At 44.2% G+C, this 21,462-nt stretch overlaps 1 protein-coding gene across 1 annotated transcript; it reads left to right on the plus strand.

Annotated features, from left to right (window-relative positions):
• The first annotated feature begins 1,392 nt into the window (after positions 1-1,392).
• GPR75 (G protein-coupled receptor 75) lies at positions 1,393-6,266 on the plus strand. Its single transcript, XM_074988508.1, has 2 exons — positions 1,393-1,518; positions 1,989-6,266. The coding sequence occupies exon 2, from the start codon at positions 2,083-2,085 to the stop codon at positions 3,733-3,735; it is 1,653 nt and encodes a 550-aa protein (XP_074844609.1). The 5' UTR covers positions 1,393-1,518; positions 1,989-2,082; the 3' UTR covers positions 3,736-6,266.
• Positions 6,267-21,462: the final 15,196 nt, after the last annotated feature.

The raw sequence follows: 21,462 nt of genomic DNA on the forward strand, positions 1-21,462 counted from the left end.
GCACTTGTAGATCGCTGTTCAATTGACACACACTGTACCATTGTGTGCTGTAGTGTTGCAATGTAGATTTGTGTTCCAATGTGTGCGTCATTGTGGGGCTGTATGCACATATGCAGGTGTAGTTGTGGTGCAGCACACACACAATTGAGTTGCAGTGTGTGTCCAGCGGTAATGCACTATACTGAGATGGTGTGCTATCTGTGTTGCAGCATGTGGTGCACGCACAACGGTCGTGCAGCATGTGGTTGTGGTACAGCAGCTTTGCAAAGTACAATGGGGGCAAAATGGTGGTGCATTATGTGGTTATGGTGCAATGAGCACTACCATGTGCGATGGAGGTGCAGCATCTGGTTGTGGTGCATTGCAGTATGCAGAGGGGCTGCAATATATGGTTGTAGTGCAGAGCAAGTGTGTTGCAACCTGTGGTGGAGTGCAGTGCATGCAGTGTTAAGTTGTGGTGCATTATAGCATGCAGCACTGGTGCCAGATGCGATTGTGGTACAGAGACCAAGGCAGTCTGCTGGTGTGTTGCAGAGGCTGCAGCGAGGCGTAGGTGTGCAGCGTGCGGCCATGTTGCAATGTGCAGAGGGGTGCAGCACAGGCAGTGCTGCAGTTTGCAGTGAGGGTGCAGCGCACAGGATGCTTCAGTGTGCAGGGGTGTTCAGAGTGTGTGTGGCGCTGCAGTATGCAGTGGGATGCAGTGTGTGGTGTGCAGGGGGGTGCGGTGTGCAGGGGGAGTGCAGCACCCGGGCGGTGCTGCAATGTGCAACAAGGGTGCAGCACACAGAGGTGCTGCAATATGCAGTGGTGGTGCAGCACACTGGGGTGCTACAATGCGCAGGGGAGTGCAGTATGCTGGGGATGCTGCTGTGTGCAGACAGGGTGAACGTGCAGGGGTTGCTGCAGTGCGCAGGGGTTGCTGCAGTGCGCAGGGGTTGAAGCGCATGTGGTGCTGCAGTGTGCAGGGGGTGCAGGACGCAACAGTACTGCAGTGTGAAGGGAAGATGCAACGTGTGAGGGAGCTGCACCATGCAGGAGGGTGCAGTGTGTGGGGGGGCGGCACTGTGCAGAGGGGGTTCATCGCGCAGGGGTGCAGCAGTGTCCGGGGGGGACTACACAGTGCAGGGGAGTGCAGTGGTTGCAGCGTGCAGGGGGTGCAGAGTGTGGTGGTGCAGCAGTGTGTCGGGGGGACTGAGGAGTGCAGGGGGGTGCAGGGCATTGCAGCGTGCGGTGGTGCAGCAGTGTGCTGGGGGGTGCAGCGCGCGGGGGCTAGTGCAACGTGCAGGGGGGTACAGCGCGCGGCGGTGCTGCAGTGTGCAGGGGGGTGCAGCGCGCGGCCGGGCTCCGGCTGCAGGTGGCAGTGAGGGGATTGATCCGCTCCCGCACGTCGGCGATGACTGCAGCCGCCGCCGGTCCCCCAGCCCGGCCGGGGAAGGCTCCCGCCCCGCGCTCGCCAGCGAGCCGGGCCGCCCGGGGCCAGGCCGGCGCCTCCCGGGCAGAGCCGCCGCAGGCAGCGAGGTAAGGGCGCGCCCGGGGCCAGCAGCCGCAGACGGGCGCCGCTGGGCGGGAGGGGCTCGCGCAGCTGCGGGGCCGGTGCGCCAGAGGCCCGGCGGGCGCCTGCCGGGGGTCCAGCCCCGCTCCCCCCGGGCTCGGCGGGTCCCATGGGGTGGGGGGAGCCCCAGCGCTGTGCCGAGCGGGCAGGGGCTCCGGGTTGTGTTTGTCGGGCCGCGGGGGAGGGGTGGGCGCTGCCTCGGGCCTTCCCCTCCTTTGCGGGGCGGAGAGGTCTGCCCGGCCTGCAGCGCTCGGGGCCCCCTTGGCCCTATTGACTGGGAAGGTTATGACAAGCCGGGCAGGGCCCTGCTCCAGCCCTGGGGGCTGGGATGTGTGTGTGTGTGGGGGGGGGCTTTTACCCCAACAACTCTGATTCGTTCTCTGTGGGCTAATCTCTGTGCTCTTTTTTACATTGGGCGGGGGTGGGGCATATGCAGGCTTCATCCGCCATGGACCCACCTTGCGCCCAACCTCTGAGTTGAGGAACTGGACTCCCTCTTTGGGGGTGGGAGTGCGTTTGTTGTTGTGAAGATGAACCTCACACACAGGCTGCAGGACTGGGCTGACCAAAGGCGTCTGGATCCCTTCAACACCTCCCGACAGTTGCTGCACTCTTTGAGCGGGAATTACACCTCTTCCTCTTTGCAGGGGGGTCTTCAGGAGGTGATCCACACAGCCACGCTAGTCACATGCACTTTTCTGTTGACCATCATCTTCTGCCTGGGGTCCTACGGCAACCTCATTGTCTTCTTGTCTTTCTTTGACCCAGCCTTCAGGAAATTCAGGACTAACTTTGACTTTATGATTCTCAACTTGTCCTTCTGCGACCTCTTCATTTGTGGGGTAACTGCCCCCATGTTTGCCTTTGTTCTGTTTTTCAACTCTGTGAATGGTGTTCCTGATGCATTCTGCTTCACTTTCCACCTCACCAGCTCTGGCTTTATCATTATGTCTCTCAAGACGGTAGCTGTGATAGCCCTGCACCGTCTGAGGATGGTCCTTGGGAAGCAGCCCAACCGAACTGCCTCCTTCCCTTGCACCCTGCTTCTCACCTTGCTCCTGTGGGTCACCAGCTTCACCCTAGCTACCCTGGCCACCCTAAGGACCCATAAGTCCCGCCTCTGCCTCCCAATGTCCAGCTTGATCAGTGGTGAAGGGAAGATCATCCTCTATTTGTATGTGAGTGATTTCATTTGCTGTGTAACTGTGGTCTCAGTCTCCTATATCATGATAGCCCAGGCCTTGAGGAGAAATGCCCAAGTGAAGAAATGTCCCCCCATCATCACAGTAGATGCCTCCAGGCCACAGCCTTTCATTGGACCTCCTGCTTCAGGGCGGGGGGATGGGGTGCAGTGTGCTGTGCCTGCTTTTTACAGGAACCAGAACTACAACAAGTTGCAGCATGTCCAGACCCATGGCTATAGTAAGAATCTCAGCCAGCTGACAGCCCCAGCAGCCACCAGGCTCCAGCTGGTGTCTGCAGTCAATTTGTCCACCGCTAAAGACTCCAAAGCGGTGGTGACATGTGTGGTCATTGTCCTCTCTGTCTTAGTTTGCTGTCTCCCCTTGGGGATCTCCTTGGTGCAAGACGTGTTCTCCAGCAATGGTGGTTTCATCCTCTACCAGTTTGAGTTGTGTGGATTTACCCTAATTTTTTTCAAATCTGGATTAAATCCTTTTATATATTCCCGTAATAGTGCTGGACTTAGAAGGAGAGTCCTTTGGTGTGTTCAGTATTTAGCCCTTGTTTTTTTCTGTTGCAAGCAGAAGACAAGGCTTCGAGCCATGGGCAAAGGGAGCTTGGAAGTCAATAGGAACAAGTCATCCCATCATGAAACCAATTCAGCATATATGTTGTCTCCAAAACCTCAGAAAAAGTTTGTGGACCAAGCTTGTGGTCCTAGCCATTCTAAGGAAAGCGTGTTGAGTCCCAAGGCTTCTGCTGGACATCAGCACTATGCACAGAGCAGCTCAACTCCCATGAATACCCGCATTGAACCATATTACAGCATCTATAACAGTAGCCCTTCCCAAGAAGTGAGCACCCCAAATAGCTTACAGCCCGTGAAGTCCACTTTTGGATTTGCCAAATCCTACATTGCCATGCATTATCACACTACTAACGACTTGGTGCGAGATTATGACAGCACTTCAGCTAAGCAGATTCCTGTCCCCTCAGTTTAACTTGGAGGATCATTGTGTTTTCGGTCTCTCCCTGTTTGCTTTTATTAATGATTACTCAAAACTCAAAAGGTATAGTATTATATCTGGTTTTGATAGACAGTTGCCATTTATTTACAAACAATTATTATTAATATTTGGTTATTTAGAGTTGAACTAAGCAGTAGAATACTGTTTCCATTATATTTTCCTGAAATTTTAGGATTTACCATTAATAAAAAAGGGCATCTTTTAGATCTGTATTTGGAATAGTTATATTAGGGTGTTTTAGTTACTATATTTTATGCTGACTACATTATGTATGGAAAGTGGAGGTTTAATTTGTATTATGGCAAAGTAAGTAAAGAACACAGACTTTGCCACCATTATGGTTTGTTATTTATTTGTTGTATTTTTAAGAATGTAGAAAACTGTATTTCCAGTGAATTGGATGGATGCTCAAGAATTTATTTTTATAACTTAAGTAAAAAAAAAGCCGTTTTTATTGCAGGCATTGGAAGAATGAATAATATTCCTATAGGAGGTGCCAGGCTGAGTAAATTTTTCTAAGGTTCTAATGTGAAATCCTAGGTTTATTGAAGTCAATGGAAAACTCTCTTTGACTTCAGTGGGAACCAGGATTTGACTCATGGTTAGTTATAATGATTGTTACATCACTATCTGTTTAGAGTGACTCTTGCAAGAGGCATTGTGCCTTGTTATATGGTAATTTTAATTTATTTTATACCTTTATCGTAGGCACTGGTGTCAAAAAATAACATTTTAGTGGCACAAGGAAAAGTGATTTTCAATTTATACAAGTTAACTGTGCAATGCCTAATTATAAATTTTATTTGAGAATACAAATGATTATTGCAATATCACAGTGCTAAGGTTTATTGCTAATGCAAAAGCCTGTGTAATTTTGTAATTTACAAACTGTTACCTGAGGAGCAGTGTTGTTGTTTGTATTTTGTTTATGCCTTTATATATTTCGCAAATTAGTATATACCATTGCCAACAAATGCACGCAGAAATTACTGATACCTGGAAAAACAGAATTACCAACTAATAATATTACTATTTTTTTCAGATTTTCTTATCTACTAAAATAATTACAAACATGCTAGTGATAAATTATTTACTTTTAAATCAGATTATTTGTCTACTTCTGCATTTTATCTGTAGCCCTATTTCAGGAACAAAATACAGACATTAAGTTTTTTTATAATACAGATAATTAGTTCTATTGCAATTTGTCTATTATGTCAAATCTTTTCTGAAACAAGATGGTTTTAGTTTTAAAGTGAGTGAGTGCTGTTATATCTGCAGCCAAAAATTTAAGTTTGGTGTTCTTAAAGTCATTCACTTCAATGAGTGGTCTGTGTTTCAAAAGTGCTCAGCACTTTAAAGACCTATAGACTTCAGCTGGAGCCCAGGAGCTCTGAAATAATTAACCCATTTGCAAGTTTATGTGCCTCATTTTAGCCCCAAGTTTGAAGAAGTTGGCATCTTTCATTAAGAAAATGGTGATGCTAACTGTTAGGTTCCAGGGAAATAATTTACTGTTTAGAAATAAGAGAAAAACTTCCTTTTTTAGTAATGTGACTTGCTTTAGTTGGCTTTTTTAGAAACTAAACTATTTTACAGTGTTTCCATTGAAGAATGTTATTTAAATGAATGATTTTCTTAGACAAAAGAAAATGTAATAATCAGTAATTTAAACAATTTCTTACAATAAGCAATCTAAACAAGTTTCTATCACAAAGATAATTTCAGTGGTTCTTTTCTCACTACTTAGATATTTTTTTCTGGATGAATAACATGGTCCTTGCTAAAGTGATGATAAAATATAACTAACTAAAATGTGTCACGTTTATTTGTTTTCTGTCTGTGGATTACTCCAGCCCTTACCATGATGGACCATAATTGTTTTAAGGGATGGGGGAGATGTTGCAATGGGATTGATCCTGCAACTCTCACTCATAGCCAATGCTGCAGTAAGTTATAACTTTTCATGGGAAAGGATATTAGGACTAGGATTAGGTTTTATGTGTACTTAAGTTGCTCATCTCCTGTTCTGCTTTTCTGGCATGTCCAAACATTCCACTGAATTCAGTGAGAGTCTTGGTTATGAAAGGTTTGCTAGATCAGGTCTTAAGGTGATTGGTTTGTTTATGCTCCTCAAATGATGCATTTGCTTTGTAATCATGTGAGTTCCATAATGTGACTAGGGGTTAAATCCTGATCCCTTTGCTCATAAAAAGCTTGTGTATTGAATATTTGTGTGATGAGTAAAGTGAGAAGGATTTGGCCCTTAAACAGCAGGGCCAAAGCTTTATTACCTACACACAGCACATCTCCTAGAACTGGAAGGGACCTCAGGAGGTCATCTAGTCCAGTCCCCTACCCTCTTGGCAGGACCAAGCACCCTCCCTGACATCTATTGCCCCAATCCTACTGAGCTCACAACCCTGGGTTTAGTAGGCCAATGTGCAAACCTGTGGGCTATCCCTACCTTCCTGAAATGGTTTACCAAGACACAAAGAAATTGAAAATTTTCAAAATATGTTGTAATTTTTTTTAAGTTAACTGTTCATGGAACTTTGTATTCCTAATATTTTTAAATGTTTGCAGTATCAGATAATAAAATGTAGCATTTCTGAAATTTGAATTGCACTGTGAACGCTGTCCAGTTTGAATTGTCCTATATAAGATTAAATAACAAAGCATTTTGTGCAGCTGTATGGAAGAGGTAAAGAGAAAATACATTGCTGTAATTTTTGAGTTATTCCTTAAGTTAAGTATCAGAAGTCATTAGAAGATCACAAAATAAGTGATTTTTTTATTACTAGTGTGTCTTATTTATTTGTACTATAGCCTCATCAGATCAGGATTCCCATTATACTGGGCGCTGGACACAGTACAGTAATCCCTCAATTTACACAGAGATTGCATCCTGGGCAACCTCTATGTAAGTCAAATTTTTCCCCCAGTTGGGGAAAGCCAGGGAGCAGCAATGCTCCACCACCGTTCCAGCCATCCTCTTCCCCTGGCTGGGAGAAGCAGTGCAGCCATCTGCTCCAACTGCTGGCTTCCCCCAGCTGGGGAAAGTGGAGGCGGGAAGCCATGTGGCCACTGGCTTCCCCCAGCTTGCGGTGCAGTACTGCACTGCAAGCAGCTGTCTGCATGCCGGGCTCCCCAGCTGGGGGAGCTGGGGGCTGGATGGGGGTGGTGGTTTTGATTTGTTCTTAACTCACATTAATGCGAGTTAAGTACAAATCGAAATCGCACTTCTCAAGGGTTTACTGTATAGAACAAGGTCTTACTTAATAAAAGTGATTGTCTGAGAGAAGATGTAACATGTGAATGGTTAGGGAGGTGGACCACTCATATTAAGAAAGTTTGACAAGGAAGGAGATGAGTAAGAGAGGACATGGTAAAAGTGTATAAAACATTGAAAGGTTTAGAAAAGTAGATTTGGAGCTATTGTTCTTTCTGTCTTAAAATACAAGAAGATGAGCACATCCTTGTCCTTTTAGTGTAACACAGAATTAGATTGGCAAAGTCATAGGTGCACTGCATAAAGCCACTGAGACCAAAAATCAAAGAGGGATTGGACATTTATATGGGTAAGAAGGAAATGCTGAGTTATAAAAGTCAAGGCCAGGAATAATAGTTAGTCCCTTCTGCTTTATGGTTTAAACCATTTTCTGAGTTAGGGATTATGATGAGACCTTCAGAGGGGAGGGGGGCAGGTTATCCCCACATCTGCTTAGTGTGGAGTTACTTCACGTTTCTCTGAAACATCTGATGCTGGTCATTGTCCGAGATGAGATATTCTGTGAAATAAATGGGAGAAATTGTAGGACGGTGAACTATTAGGTATGTGTTCAGCCAGTTTATTTTCAGATGATTAATTTATTTTATAAGACGGGAGTGAGGAAACTTTACATGTCAGGCCCCATTTTTTGGCCCTGCAATTAGCCAGGGCCTCCCCAACCTGTGAGGGGACTACAGGAAGGGATGCGGGGGAGGGGCACTCAGGAAGAGGGTGCTGGACGCTCCAGGGGGGTGTCCCAAAGGGGGAGGGGTGCTTGGGGGAAGGACCCTAGGAGGGTACCTTATCAAGCTGGGAACTCACCAACTGCCTCTGCCACTTGACTCAAGGCCTGTGTGCATTCTGATTGGCCCAGCGGCAGGGGTGGGGTCATTTCCTTGGTGACAGCAGTGGTGGAGGTTGCAGGGAAGAAAGCAGAGGTGGGTGTTAGCTGATTGTTGGGTAATGAGTGGTTTGTGAGCCTTATTACATCCGAGTCTTTAACTGCTAGGACCGGCAGTCCCTTTGCAGCGGGCAGCCAGTGTGGCTGACGGGTGTCCCGAAAGGTTGGTGCAGAGAGCTTATTTCACCCGACTCTTTACCTGCTAGGACAGACTGACCCTTTGCAGCGGCCAGCCAGGGTGGCTGATGGATGCCCCAGGAGTCTGTCCCGTGGAGGCGACACTACTCAGTGGTTAGCTCTTACTACACCTTACCACTGACCATGCTAATATAGCCAAACTGGCTCGGGCTTTTTGTTTGTGTTTGGCCAAGTTACAGTAACTGGAATGAGTCAGGCTGAAGCTTAAATGGTTACTATTTATTAAAAGGCAGAAATAAGAATCTTAGCGGTTACAAGGTTATTGCTCTATTTTCTTAACTGCTAGTAGGATGATACATGTGGCATACCAGTTAGATTACAAATGCAAGTTACACATATAAGGACAAAACGCCTTAGCATACAGAGCTTTTACTATTAAATGTGCACAAAGGTACATAGCAGGTATAATTCTTACCCTTGTGTTCTCCGACTCCGGCGTAGCCAGCGTCTTTCACTCAATGCCTTGTGAAGAAGAGTATGAGGCAGGCATCCCCTGGGACCTCGGGAGGCAATGACCTTACCCGACCGGTAGGTTTAGGTGATTGGAGCTCAGTTAGAGTGGGCTGCCGGACCCTTCTTTATACCCCTTGGGTCACGCACAGTCTTTCTTATCTAAAGATGCCGATTGTACTGGTTCGCCTTTGTGACGCCAGTTCTTACAAGGGAGTTGCAAACTTAATTTACGCTTGTAAGAAAGAGATAACTAAATCATTAAGAGAGGACATTGTTTTCATATGGGTGCGAGATTCCTTTCCTGGGATGATGTGTAGGCGTGGCAATTATCAGTACCAGTCAAGGGCAGTTTGAGGCCCTGTGGTCATCAGCTGGCCTGTTAGCCCTCTTATCTGTGTTCTTCCGTTGTCCAGGGTCGTGATGAGGCAGCACATCTGTGCTCTGAGGCATCAAAGACTGTGCTTGAGATTAGTACATCTGTGCTCCCAGCCATCTAAGACTGCACTGTTTCCTTTTGTCCTTTGTGCTCTGAGGCACCTAAGAGGGGCAAGATGGAGTAGAGCAGGGGGATTCTGTCTGGCTGCAGTGGGGGAGGGAGCAGAAGCTACGGGGCAGTGGGAGGGAAGCCGATTGCACTGTGCCTCCCTTACAAAATGTCATGCTCCCTCTGCGGTGCATGCCCCCCACTTTGTGCACCCCTGTTGTAAGACATACAGTAAGTCCTTAGCTGGTCGTCTATCTAATGATTATAATTTTGCAAATTGTCATAGACTGCACAGAAAAATAGAGACCATTGGGGGCCAAAATAACATGGTTGGCTGAAGCTGGATGTTGTAGGGACTGGCAAAGCAATTTGTTTCCATTGACACCCATGCCTAAAAACCTACTAAATGCAACACAAACTGCTCTTGCGTGTTCACACTATGCTCCTGGCTCTGGCAGAGAGCATCCACACAAGCAGCTATTCCATCAGTGCAGAGAGCAGTGCACTGTGGGTAGCTACCCCACTTTGCCAGTGGCCAGGGGATGCTTTCGGAAGGGTTTGCAGTGCCTCGTGGGGCAGGTGCAGCATCTCATGATGCAGGGTTCTCAATCCCATAGTTCCATAGGTTTCCTAGTAGATTGTCAGCTGCTTTTTCAACTGAATTGTGTGGGCCTAGGGGGAGGGAGTATTGTTTCTGGGGCAGAGGGGACAGCAAGCTGACCCAGCTATCCTGAGGTAGGAGGAGGAGGAGGACACCCTTCCCACATCAGCTCCCAGCTCTGCACCTCACAGCACTCTCTCCCCCTTACTACCAGAAGCAACCCTCTTTGCCTGTCTACCTGCCTATGGTTCTAGTGATTCCCTTTGAGTTCTCTCACAGCCCTCTCCGCTGCCTAGAGCAGCATCCTGTGCAGTTCTGTCAGCTCTCTGTGCTCAGAATTGTGCAGGCAGCCCAGCAGTCCCCCTCCCACGCTCTCTGCAGCAGCAGTTTGTTGGCTGCTGTGTTCTGAGTGCAGGGGCGAATGGGAGCATTCCATACCAGCGATGTGCTCTTTGCTCCAGGAGGAAAGCAGCATGGTTAGCTGTCAGATACTTCCTGGAGCTTTGAAAAGGAAGGGGCACATGTCTGCAGGGCAGCAGAGATCAAATCAATGATCAGCGTAGTTACAGCCGGCATGATAGGATGTTGGTGAAAGTCAGTTATGTTGGCATAACAAGCAGCAGCATTTATATTGAGGCTTTGTTGCTTTAACATTGCCACAAAAAGCATTATGTCTCGTTGAGATGGCTTTATTTTGTTGGAAAACCAGCAGAGTTTTCCTGCCAAAAGTAGCATCCTGTTGTGGTACACGTACTTGCACTGTTTTGTCAGCAAAAGGTAGCTGTTGCCGGAAAAACTTTGTAGTGTAGACAAAGCCGTAGTAACTTGACATAAGCTTCTGAAAAGCTTTTGGGAAATGGTAATGCCCAGGAAGAAGAAGAAAGGAAGGGAAAAGATAACAGATTATAGACATCATACTGGTAAAAAGGGGCAGGATGGAGCAGGGATGGGGTTTGAGAGGAGAGGTAGGTGGGGTGTGGGCAGAACAAAAGTGGGGCCTGCGGTGGGGAGTTGCCCTAGGCCATGCACCTCGGGCAGTGGGTGAGGGGTTGACCTGGACCCCATGCCCACCCAGGGACAGTCCTGGCTACAGGCTGGGGACCAACTGGCTCCATGGCAGTTTGCCAGAAAATGACCTGGGGATTATAGTGGATGAGAAACTGGATGTGCGTCAACAATGCGCCCATGATGCTAAGAAGGCTAACGGCATATTGGTCTGCATTAGTAGGAGCATTGCCAAGAGATTGAGGGAAATTATTATTCCCCTCTGTTTGGAACTGGTGAGGCCACATCTGGAGTACTGGGTCCAGTTTTGGGCTCCCCCATTACAGCAAGTATGTGGACAAATGGGAGACCATCCAGCTGAAGGCCGCAAAAATGAATAGAATGCTGGGGCATGTAACTTATGAGGTGAGGCTGAGGAAATTGTTGCAGTAGAGGAGATCTAGGTTGTAAGTAGTTCATTAGGAAGGCACTGAAACATTGGAATGGGCTATCTAGAAAGGTGGTGGAATCTCCGTCCTTAGAGGTTTTTAAGGCCAGGCTTGACAAAGCCCTGGCTGGAATGATTTAGTTGGGGTTGGTCCTGCTCTCAGCAGGAGGCTGGACTAGATGAGCTCTTGAGGTCTCTTCCAACTCAAATCTTCTATAATTCTGTGATCTGTCCTCTGTGTTTTGAAACAGAGAGGAGATAAAGAACAAGAAGGAGAGGCATTCTGAGGATGAACAGGACTGGAGAAAATACAGTGGAAAGGGAGGAGCATTTAAAGGTTACCTCCCTGTAATTCAAGTGATTAGCTGGCAATGTGTCCCTAAGCATGAGGATCAAGGTCGCACACGTAGGTGGAGAATGCATCTCCTTTGCCTGTAAGAAGTCCAAGTGTTTTTGGGAAGAGCACAGGGATTTATGGTTTAACAAAGCACAGTCATTTGGGGACTGTTTTACATGTTAAACTGGTTTTTCATATGTGGAATTTGAGTCAGGGAAATGCAGGAGCAGTGACGGAATTGAGGAGGTATGGGGGGGATTCATATGAGAAATAAATGGAAGTGTACAAAAATAAAGCTATATTTAGGCACATAGTTGTGAATGCAATATAATTGGAAGCAAGAGAGACTTTGGCAACTAAATATTCCTAGAATCATGGGATTGGAGAGGACCTCAAGAGGTCTTCTAGTTCAGTCCCCTGTACTAAAGGCAGAACTAAATATTGTGTAGGCCAGGGTTTGCCAAACTTTACAAAGTTGGAACCTGTTTTTTTTCATTACCCTTTTTTATGGCCCAAAAATATGAGCACAAATAAAAAAACAATCAATGAAAAATGCATAAATGTTCACTGTTTTATTTGCAATAATAATAGTACATGATATAAATCTTGATATAAAATACTTAAGTGCCTAACTTATTGTTACTACCTTAATTATATGGGAAAATACTAAATGTACCAAATTAATAGGATCGTGCATGATAATTTGTATCTTTTCTAAGGACCAGTATTTTTTTCCAGGGACTGGTACTTGGCTTTGGACCACACTTTGGGAAACGCTGATGTAGACCATCCTTGAGGTGTTTATCAAAACTGCTCTTAAAAATATCCAATTATGGAAATTCCACAGTCTCCTTAGATAATTTATTCTAATGCTTAACTACCTCAAGAGGAAGCTTTTCCTGCTGTCTAACCTAAACCATTCTTGCTGAAGTTTAATCCTATTGCTTTTGCCCTGTTCTCTTAGCGAGAGCAAGTTTTGCCCTCATCCTTGTAATATGTTTACACACTTGTAAATGGCTGCAGTGTCTCCCTTCAGTCTTCTCCAAAGTAAACAAATTTGATTTTTTTCAATCTTCCCTCAGAGGTAATGTTTTTCGAGATCATTAATACTTTTTGCTGCTCTCCTCTGAACTTTTTCCAGTTTGTCCACATCTCTCCTAAAATGTCTCCAGAACTGAACAAAAAAACAACAAGAAGTCCTGTGGCATCTTATAGAATGACAGATTTAGGCATCCATCTGACAAAGTGGGTCTTTGCTCACAAAATCTTATGCTCCAATAAATCTTTTAGTCTATAAGGTGCCACAGGACTTCTCGTTTTTGTGGATACAGACTAAGATGGCTACCTATCTGATACATAGGCCTAACAAATGTGGAATAGGGTGGAAAAATTATTTCTCGTATCTGGGATACAACACTCCTGCTAATACATACCAGAACAGTATTTGCTGTTTTTGCAACAGTGTTACACTGGTGTTTCATATTTTGCTTGTGGTCCATTATGACCTCTGGATCCTTCTATGCACTACTCCTTCCTAGGCATCATTTTGCATTTGTGAAACTGATTATTCCTTCCTAGGTGGAGTACTTTGCATTAGTCCTTACTGAACGTCATTCTATTTACTTCAGACCATTTCTTCAGTTTGTCAAGATTATTTTCATTTTTAATTCTGTCCTTCAAAGCACTTCCAGCTCCTTCCAGTTTGGTATCATTTGCAAACTTTGTAAGTATAGTCTCTATGCCATTATCTATATCATTGATGAAGATATTGAATAGAACAGGATCCAGAACTGATCCACGTGGGACTCCACTTGATATGCCCTTCTGGCTTGACTGTGAACCATTGTTAATTACTCTCTAGGAACAGTTTTCTAAGCAGTTATGCACCCATCCTATAGTAGCTCCTTTTAAGATGCAGTATCTAGTTCATTTATGAGAAGGTTATGGAGACAGTAGGAAAAACTTGACCAAAATCAAGTTATACCATAGATACCACTTCTCTACTACGCACAAGATGTTACCCCATCAAAGAAGGTTGCCATCAAACAGCTAAAGAATTACAGTAATTTCAAAATGTTCAGTAACCTAAATAATGATTCTAAATGGTTCTTCCTTTTAAATTAATATCTTTGAGTGTAAAAGGCCTAAATAATATAATTAAAAGGAAAAATAGCCATGCTATAATTTGAAAAACCCACCCTCAAATTAGTCTACATCAAGAAAATCATTTTCAGGAAGGGCAAATTACATGCATCAAAGGTTATTGGTTTCAACAGACATTTTTTGGTTCATCAAAAGTAAAGAGGAGTGAGCCCAATATTTGCTAAACACATACCTTTTCAGAGCAAAGATCATTTTCAGATTAAGCACAGATGATTTATATTGTTTAAAGACATAATTGCAGGGTTAGTACTCACAATGGGTTTTGACTATGCTCCCAATTCAAAGCAAATAACTTGTTTTAAGGATATTTTACAACACTGGAAAGTTTCTGGATTTAAAATAAATTATGCCAAACCTGAAATGCTAGCTACAAATTTGCCCCACGCTGAAAAGTTACTCCTCCAGAAAACACTGATACAAATGGGCAACAAATTCCACAAGGTAACTGAGAATTCAAATTCCAAACAATCCAGAAAAGTTCTATGATTTAAATATTCAACCACACTTCTACAAATGAAAAAAAGGTAAAGTGCTGGGAAGTACGTACTTGCTTGTTTTGGAAGACTAGTTACAGCCTAACTGAACGTGTGTCCCAGATAAAACAGTAACAGAGAGATAGCCGTGCTAGTCTATATGTTATCAAAACAAAAAAAGCAGTCAAGTAGCACTTTAAAGACAAACAAAATAATTTATTAGGTGATGAGCTTTCATATGATGAGATCATAACCAGCTGAAGAAGTGGGTCTGTCCCATGAAAGCTCATCACCTAATAAATCGTTTTGTTAGCCAGATAAAACCATAGGGATGTGTCTACATGGGCACAAATCTTCGAAATAGCCATGCTAATATTTAATTTAATATTTAATATTCAGTGCCTCATGCCTCATTATCATTAGGACGCTTCCAGCTGCAGCACTTCGAAAGCACTGATTTCGAAAGTGCGCGGCTCGGCGTGGGTACATGGGGGTGCTTTTCGAAAGGCGCAGGGTCCTTTTGAAAAGGACCCCCATGTAGCTGCGCTGAGCTGTGCACTTTCGAAAGCGGTGCTTTCGAAGCACCGCAGCTGGAAGCGTCCTAATGCTAATGAGGTGCTGAATATTCAGTTTAGTGCCTCATTAGTAATCTTCAAAATATGGCCATGTTGAAGATTTGTGCCAGTGTAGACACAGCCTAGTTGTTTTTGCTGAAACAGACTAACACGGCTACCTGTCTGTGATCTCTTTCCTAGTGCTCTATATATGGACATTTTTTTGTGAGTGAGATCTGCAAATATTGATATTATAGTTTTTGTGTCCTGACCATACACAATCACTTCTGTTAAAGTTAGCTTTTAATATAAAAACAGGTTTTCTAGAAAGCTGAGAAACGATGTCTGAAAGAAATGGTACCAGGAAAGAGCTTGTCAGTTAAATGTAGTTTTGATCTCTATGTAAGTTAGAAAAATTCTTTACTGAATTACTGGCCATCTGTGTATATTCCATGGCTCTCACACCTTGCAAGATGTCCAGTTTGCATTTTGGATTAAAATCTAGATTATATGTAATGGAGGCTTACTGAAGAGGGAAGAAACCTTAACTCAGCCTGAGTTCTATCCCAAGCTTATAGGGTAGCTTTTGCTAAAGGAGGTGTGTACGTTTCTGGAGGACAAGATCTGTTGTTCTTAATCAGAAGTACTTTAGCAGTGTTTATACCGCTGCAATCTTCTTGTTTAATAAAGGCGCAGTAGTTGACTAGAGCATCCCCAGCAGAGCATCTTCAGTCCACTGCAGGATTTATTAGGGTGTAAGTACATGAGCAGGGAAGTGGCTTTTGGGAAGAGGTTGTGGTTCAACAGATTACACCAGAGGAATGTGGATTCATGTCAAAAAGAGGACCAGCAACTTCAGTCTCCAGCACAATAAAAAATTATCTTTAATATTTCTATAGCAGTGGTACCTCATATCACTCAGGTTAAAAGTATAGATAAATTAAATAGGGCTACATGTTGGAGAAATTGTGGTGATAGATGAAATTTAAGCATGTATAGTGGATATCTCCAGTAATTTGTGAGAGAGACTACCGGGGTGCAATTGGTAACCAAATAACACAAATTTTTGGATATTTATTACTTAATGACCCTTTGGTAATCCTTTTAGGACTCTCCAATGTACATGGTCATGTAAGAGGAAATGCAGAATTAATTTCTCATTTGCTAATAGCTGCTCAACTATTGGAAAAGAAAAATATGTTTGTTTGTTTGCACCTTTTCATCTAATCCATTATCTAATCCCACCTAATCCCATAATGAGTGCTTCTCTGAAAAAAACTAGTACCATAAACAAATCACTAATGATACTTGTTTGAGTAAGCTGTTTCATGAATGATATACATGGAAGAAAGCACAACAAAGCTTGTGGAAGAAATGTACAATCAATGATGGCTGCCAGATGACCAATGCTTATTTATATGAGCGTAATTATAGGCTATGATTTTAAACATGCTGCAGTTTTTGCAGTTCTCGATGTCCGCTGGTTGCGATTAATTTCTTCACCCATTAGACTGTTTTATGCCATCATCTCTCTACACATATATTTTTTTTTATATCCACATTATAAAATCTGCTGAGTCATATAATTATTGGAAATATTATACAGTTTGAACGTCTCTTATCCGGAACTCTCATCCGGCAAACTCCATAATCCAGCATGATTTTAGTTAGTTGGATGACCACGTATCATGGGTGTGAGCAAATTTTCTGTGGTTTCATAAAGTTTGCTTATGGACACCAGTCTTGACTCTCAGTGTTTTGTGCTGCTGTTTAGCTGTAATTTATCCTTATATGTCCTCTAAATGCCCAGTAACCAGTGAATTGTTGGTAATATGCTAGAAAATATTGACTTCCCGTCATCCAGCAAATTCTCTTGTCCAGGATGGGTCAGGTCCCGAGGTTGCCAGACGAGAGAGGTTCAATCTGTATTTACATTAGGTCAAGAAGTAATTAAGAGTAGGCTTGGCAGTTCAGTGCTATTTGTGGCCTTTTTAAAATAGCCCTAAGATAATTTCTAAACTGAAGATCCTTGGTTCTTTATCCACCAATGACAGTGCTGTTTGTGTGCACACTGAGATGGAATCTTTACAAAAACAGAGCAAAATAAACTATAAAAAAACCTATATGTTCAGTGAAAGCCACAAACAGTATTGCTTATTTAACTATATGCACACCTATCTAGCTTGGAGACTTTGATTTAAGACCCAAATGTAAGATTTAAAGATTTAAACCTGAAGCCATTAAAGACTGATGCAGGCCCAGCATTTCAAGTGCGGTGAAGTGAAAGCTGTAGTAGAGAGGGAACTGTACTAAGTTAGGAGTGAGTTATTTACTCTGGCTGCAGTTTCATATCCAGCTTGCATTCCTGGGCAGAGTGAATGTAGTGTTGTAATGGGGTCAGTGGGGCTAACAGCCATCCTGGGGCACTGGGACAAAGTGGGAGGGGGGCCAAGGTTGGCACCCTCCAGAAGTGAAAGGGACAAGTATGGAAGTGGCAGGTCCCAGGGCAGACAGCCCTTGATGCCACCCGGACCGCAGTGCTGGCTCTCCTTTCCCCGCCGAACCACATGGAGAGCGGAGTGGCACTTCAGAAGGGCCCAGAGCTCCAGCAGCTGACACTGCTGAAATGCTAGGCCCCAGGGCAGCTGACTTTCCCTGTCAGTGGGCCTGAATGGGGTAGGCTGGATACATGTAAACAGGTGGGGCTAAGGTAGAAAAGCTGGATGTGGAGAAGAACAAGTGTTATCCTTGGAAGCCTGGTCATAGTCAAGTGTATGTAGCCACAGAATATATCTGATTAATCAAGAAGATTTTAAGAAAGGTAGAATTTATTTAATTATAACTTTGTTAGCAAATGCAATTGAAAATGTCACTCTACATTCTTGCCTAAAGAATTTCATAGTTGAAATCCTTAGCTGAGAGGAGTTTAGAAAATAGTTATTATAAATGTTAGAAAATGGACAGTTTCCCAAATAGGGAATACTCTTCATGTAAAATGAAAATTCTTTATGTAAATGCCAGCATTTCCTTTTAAAATCCCAGAACTCTAAACCTAATGTATCAAATTCAGATGAGGGGTAAGAAAGAGCAACTGCTATTGAGTCAGTGCACCTAATCATAGCTCACACCAGGCTAAATTTGGCTGGTTTTATTCATAAGGGTGATTAATTCATAAGGGTACTATTTCTGCTCAGATATAACACAGAGTTACTCCTGATTTTATACTGTTGGTAATGATTGGGGAATCAGTCCTGTTGACTTCTATGCCTGGCTGAGAGGGAACCAGCCTACAGGAGTGTCCTCTTACCCACTTCCATCATCATGGTCAGTCTTAGCTGCCTTTAAGAGAAATAAAGGTGACTAAAATGTGGGTGCAAACAAATGGGATTATTCAACAGTTCAACATGGTGAATGAAAGGTAAACCAAGAGATATAGAACAGAAATAACAAGGATCTCCACAACTGAAGGTAAATGACAAAAGGAATGGAGTACAGTAATCCCCCAGTACTCACTATTTCAATTTGCACTTAACTCACGTTAATGCGAGTTAAGTGCAAATCAAAAGCGCTCCAGCCCCACAGCTGGGGGAAGCAGGGCAGAAGTCCCGATGCAGCAAGCTGTCTGCCTGCCAGGCTCCCCCAGCTGGGGAGAAGCTGTGCCACCTGCTGGGCTCCCCCAGCTGCAGGATCGGGGGGTAGGCAGATGGCCATGGTGGCTCTTGGGGGAGCTGGGGAGAAGCCACACCTGGCTCCTGACAGCGGCAGGGAGCTGGGAGCCAGGATTCCACTTGGTTCCTAGCTCCCCCAGAGCATGTGGGACTTGGGAAACTGACCAGCACATGGCTGCTGCCTGGTTCCTGTCTCCACCAACTTGCACAAAATTTGAGTTATGTGGGGGTTGCAAGGAATGCAACCCCCATGTAACTCAGGGGTCTACTGTACTGACTGTGAAACAGGTAAACTCACCTCCCCCCACGCAATGGAGGATTAAGGACATAGTACCATGTCCTGCAGCTTGAGGTCCCTCGCGGTGATGAGACAGCACCGGATTCTGTCTTTGGATGGCACCGACACGTAAGAAATGGTTAGATGATGTTAGCTCCCGAGCAATGGCTTGGCTCACTCACCCTCCCTGCATCATTGTGGGTGCATGTCTGCCCTCAGGTGGATGGGGTGGCACTTGAAAGCACATCTCTTGCCTGCAGATATACTCACCCTCCTGCAACATGCCCTTCCTGTGTGGAGCTGGCATGCTCCTTTGAGCACATACAAAACTCTGCCACTCAGAAAGACAGCCCCTTATAGCTGTTGAGGCAGCCGTTGTTACGGGACAAAACTCAGGGCACATGTCTGTCTCATTTCCAACCAAAAGATCAGGAAAATATCCTTAGAGGAGGAAGGAAATGGGCAGCCAAGATGGAGCCCTGGTGGTTGTTTGATATTCCAAGATGACACACCCATGTAATTAAGCACTGGAATTAACTTTTCCCCGATAAGCCTCATGACAGGAGTACTTCTGTCTAAGTAACACTGCGGCTGTCTTATAATAAAACAAGTGTAAATTATTTAGTCAGCTAGACCAGAGGTATGTTTTTGTGGACATCAAAATTTGTTTATAGATTACTTGAGGTCTGTCATTCATGATAGAAACATTGGACCATCAAGCTTTGTGAAAGCAAGAATCAGGCATGCAAGTCCCAATGCCATTAGAACATTGACTCAAAGCTGAGAACAGTTGCCAGCAGCGGGTTACCAGTGTGGTGCTGAAAACAGTGCTATTGGTAACATAGCTGAGACACAAACATTTTTCTTCATTGCAGGAAGTGCAGCTGAGGTTGGTTCTTCCAGGTCTCAGTCACATTGGTTGTAAGAACGTGGAACACATTTTTGTCCCATTTACATCCCCTTTGTGCAAGCAGTGCCAAGGCAGTGGATACTGCCTGCATTGCTCCAGCTGCACCATATCCTTTTTACAGTATGCTGGGGAAAGTATGTTGGGGCTGGCAGTGCTGGGTGTAGAGGTAAAGCCTATGCTTGTATTTCATTTGTGTATAAACCCAATGACTACTTTAGCCATTTTTGCCATAGCACAGTGTTGGCTACTATCTTCAGTTACTCATCTATGACGACACCTCAGTCCTTTACAGAGCCACTCTTCAGGATACAGTCTCACATCCTGTACACAGACATTCTTTGTTCCTAAATGTGCGTGACCTTCAGTTGGTTGTATGAAAAAGAAGGTGGTTTGGTTTTGCACAGTTTACCAGGTAATGCAGATCAAACTTGCCCTTTCCTCATCATTATTTACATCCATAATTCACATCAAAGATCTTTGTATCCCATGTGAATTTTATGAGCTGTAATTTTATATTTTCTTCCAAGTCATTGATAAAACTATTGAACAAAATTGGGCTAAGAATCCGCCTCTGCTGGAAACTAGTACAGACATCTCACTCATTGATAATGCTCTGATACATCTCATAATGTAATTGTTAACACTTGGGTGGTTTTTAATACACTTTAAATGGACTGTATTAGAGTTGCAAATTCTTAATTGGTACAATGTCATGCAGTATTTTGCTTCTCTCATTCTTCAGTGTTGCACAACAGTAATATTTAAGTGAGGGCAGGTTATCACCAGCTCTATTACTTAAAGATTCATATTAGTTATTTTCTTTTAAACATATTCCTCCTACCACTTACTGTAAAGCTACAGCAATTAGTATATCACTTGTGCAGGTGCATGCTTTGTCCCTTACGTTGACTCTGTGTGTACTCACCAGGAGTGCCTGTTTCAGTGCACTTTGTGGTGCACCAGGGGTAGATGTCCCAGTGTGCAACTTGCCATTGTCCAGAGCGGTGTCTTTTAGGAATGCATCCTGGGGCAGAACTGAGTCATGCAAGAGTAATTAAGAGAGTCATGTCAAGTCCCTATCATGCCTCATAATGCCATCTCTACCCCATAATTTTCATGACTGTTCTGAAAAATCTTTAACTTATGCAGGACTTTGTGTTATTCACAACGACAGACAGAAGTATGGAGCCCAAGCAGGTCTATACTATTGTCATAAGTGGTGCAATATTTTCAGAGCCCTACCAATAGCCACAGGGAACATGACAATCTACTGGAAGGTAGGTTGCTGTGGGATGGAGCACAAATCAATTAAAGTTTCTAGCATTCAGCAAGCAGCGCAAATAATGGAGCACTGCATATGGGCCTGAGAAGTGAACACTGACCAGTGGGCTCTCATTGGGATGATGAGCAGTGGCTGCAGAACTTCTGGGTGCAAAAGGCAAAGCTTCTGGGTCTATGCAGTTTGCCCTAGCCCTCCAGTGCAGAAACAACAAAATGATAGCTGCAGTGACAGTGAAGAAACAAATGGTGATCACGCTAAGAAGCTTGTAATGCTGGATTGCTACTGTTCAGTGGTAAATCATTTCAGAGTTGGAAAATCTGTAGCAGAGGCCATTGTCATGCAAGCGTGCATGGACATTAATCTCTGCTACATAGAACTGGCAAGGTGCCCTAATGGGGACATAACTTACTACATTCACAAAAGTATTTTCTTCTGGAGTCCACACTGGTGCTTAACTTAAATAACTCCACTCCCTTCCAGGTAAATATATATCTTTTTGATGTACTTCTATGTAGTAATCTCTCTCCCTAATCACCTATTAGTTAGGCAAAACAAGCCAAGCCTATGTTACCTCTCATGAGGTAGATTTCCTGACGTCATCCTAGTAGCCCCTCTCCTAGTTTGAATAGATCTTTCTTAAGCATGGGAGACCAGAATACCATGTAAAACTCCAGAGGAGGTACCACTAGTGCCTTA

The sequence above is a fragment of the Carettochelys insculpta genome, chromosome 3 (assembly GCF_033958435.1).
Source record: "Carettochelys insculpta isolate YL-2023 chromosome 3, ASM3395843v1, whole genome shotgun sequence".
NCBI lineage: Eukaryota > Metazoa > Chordata > Testudines > Carettochelyidae > Carettochelys > Carettochelys insculpta.

Bases quoted from the DNA above. Each gene is read 5' to 3' on its own strand.
- GPR75 (XM_074988508.1), top strand. From the start codon at position 2,083: ATGAACCTCACACACAGGCTGCAGGACTGGGCTGACCAAAGGCGTCTG.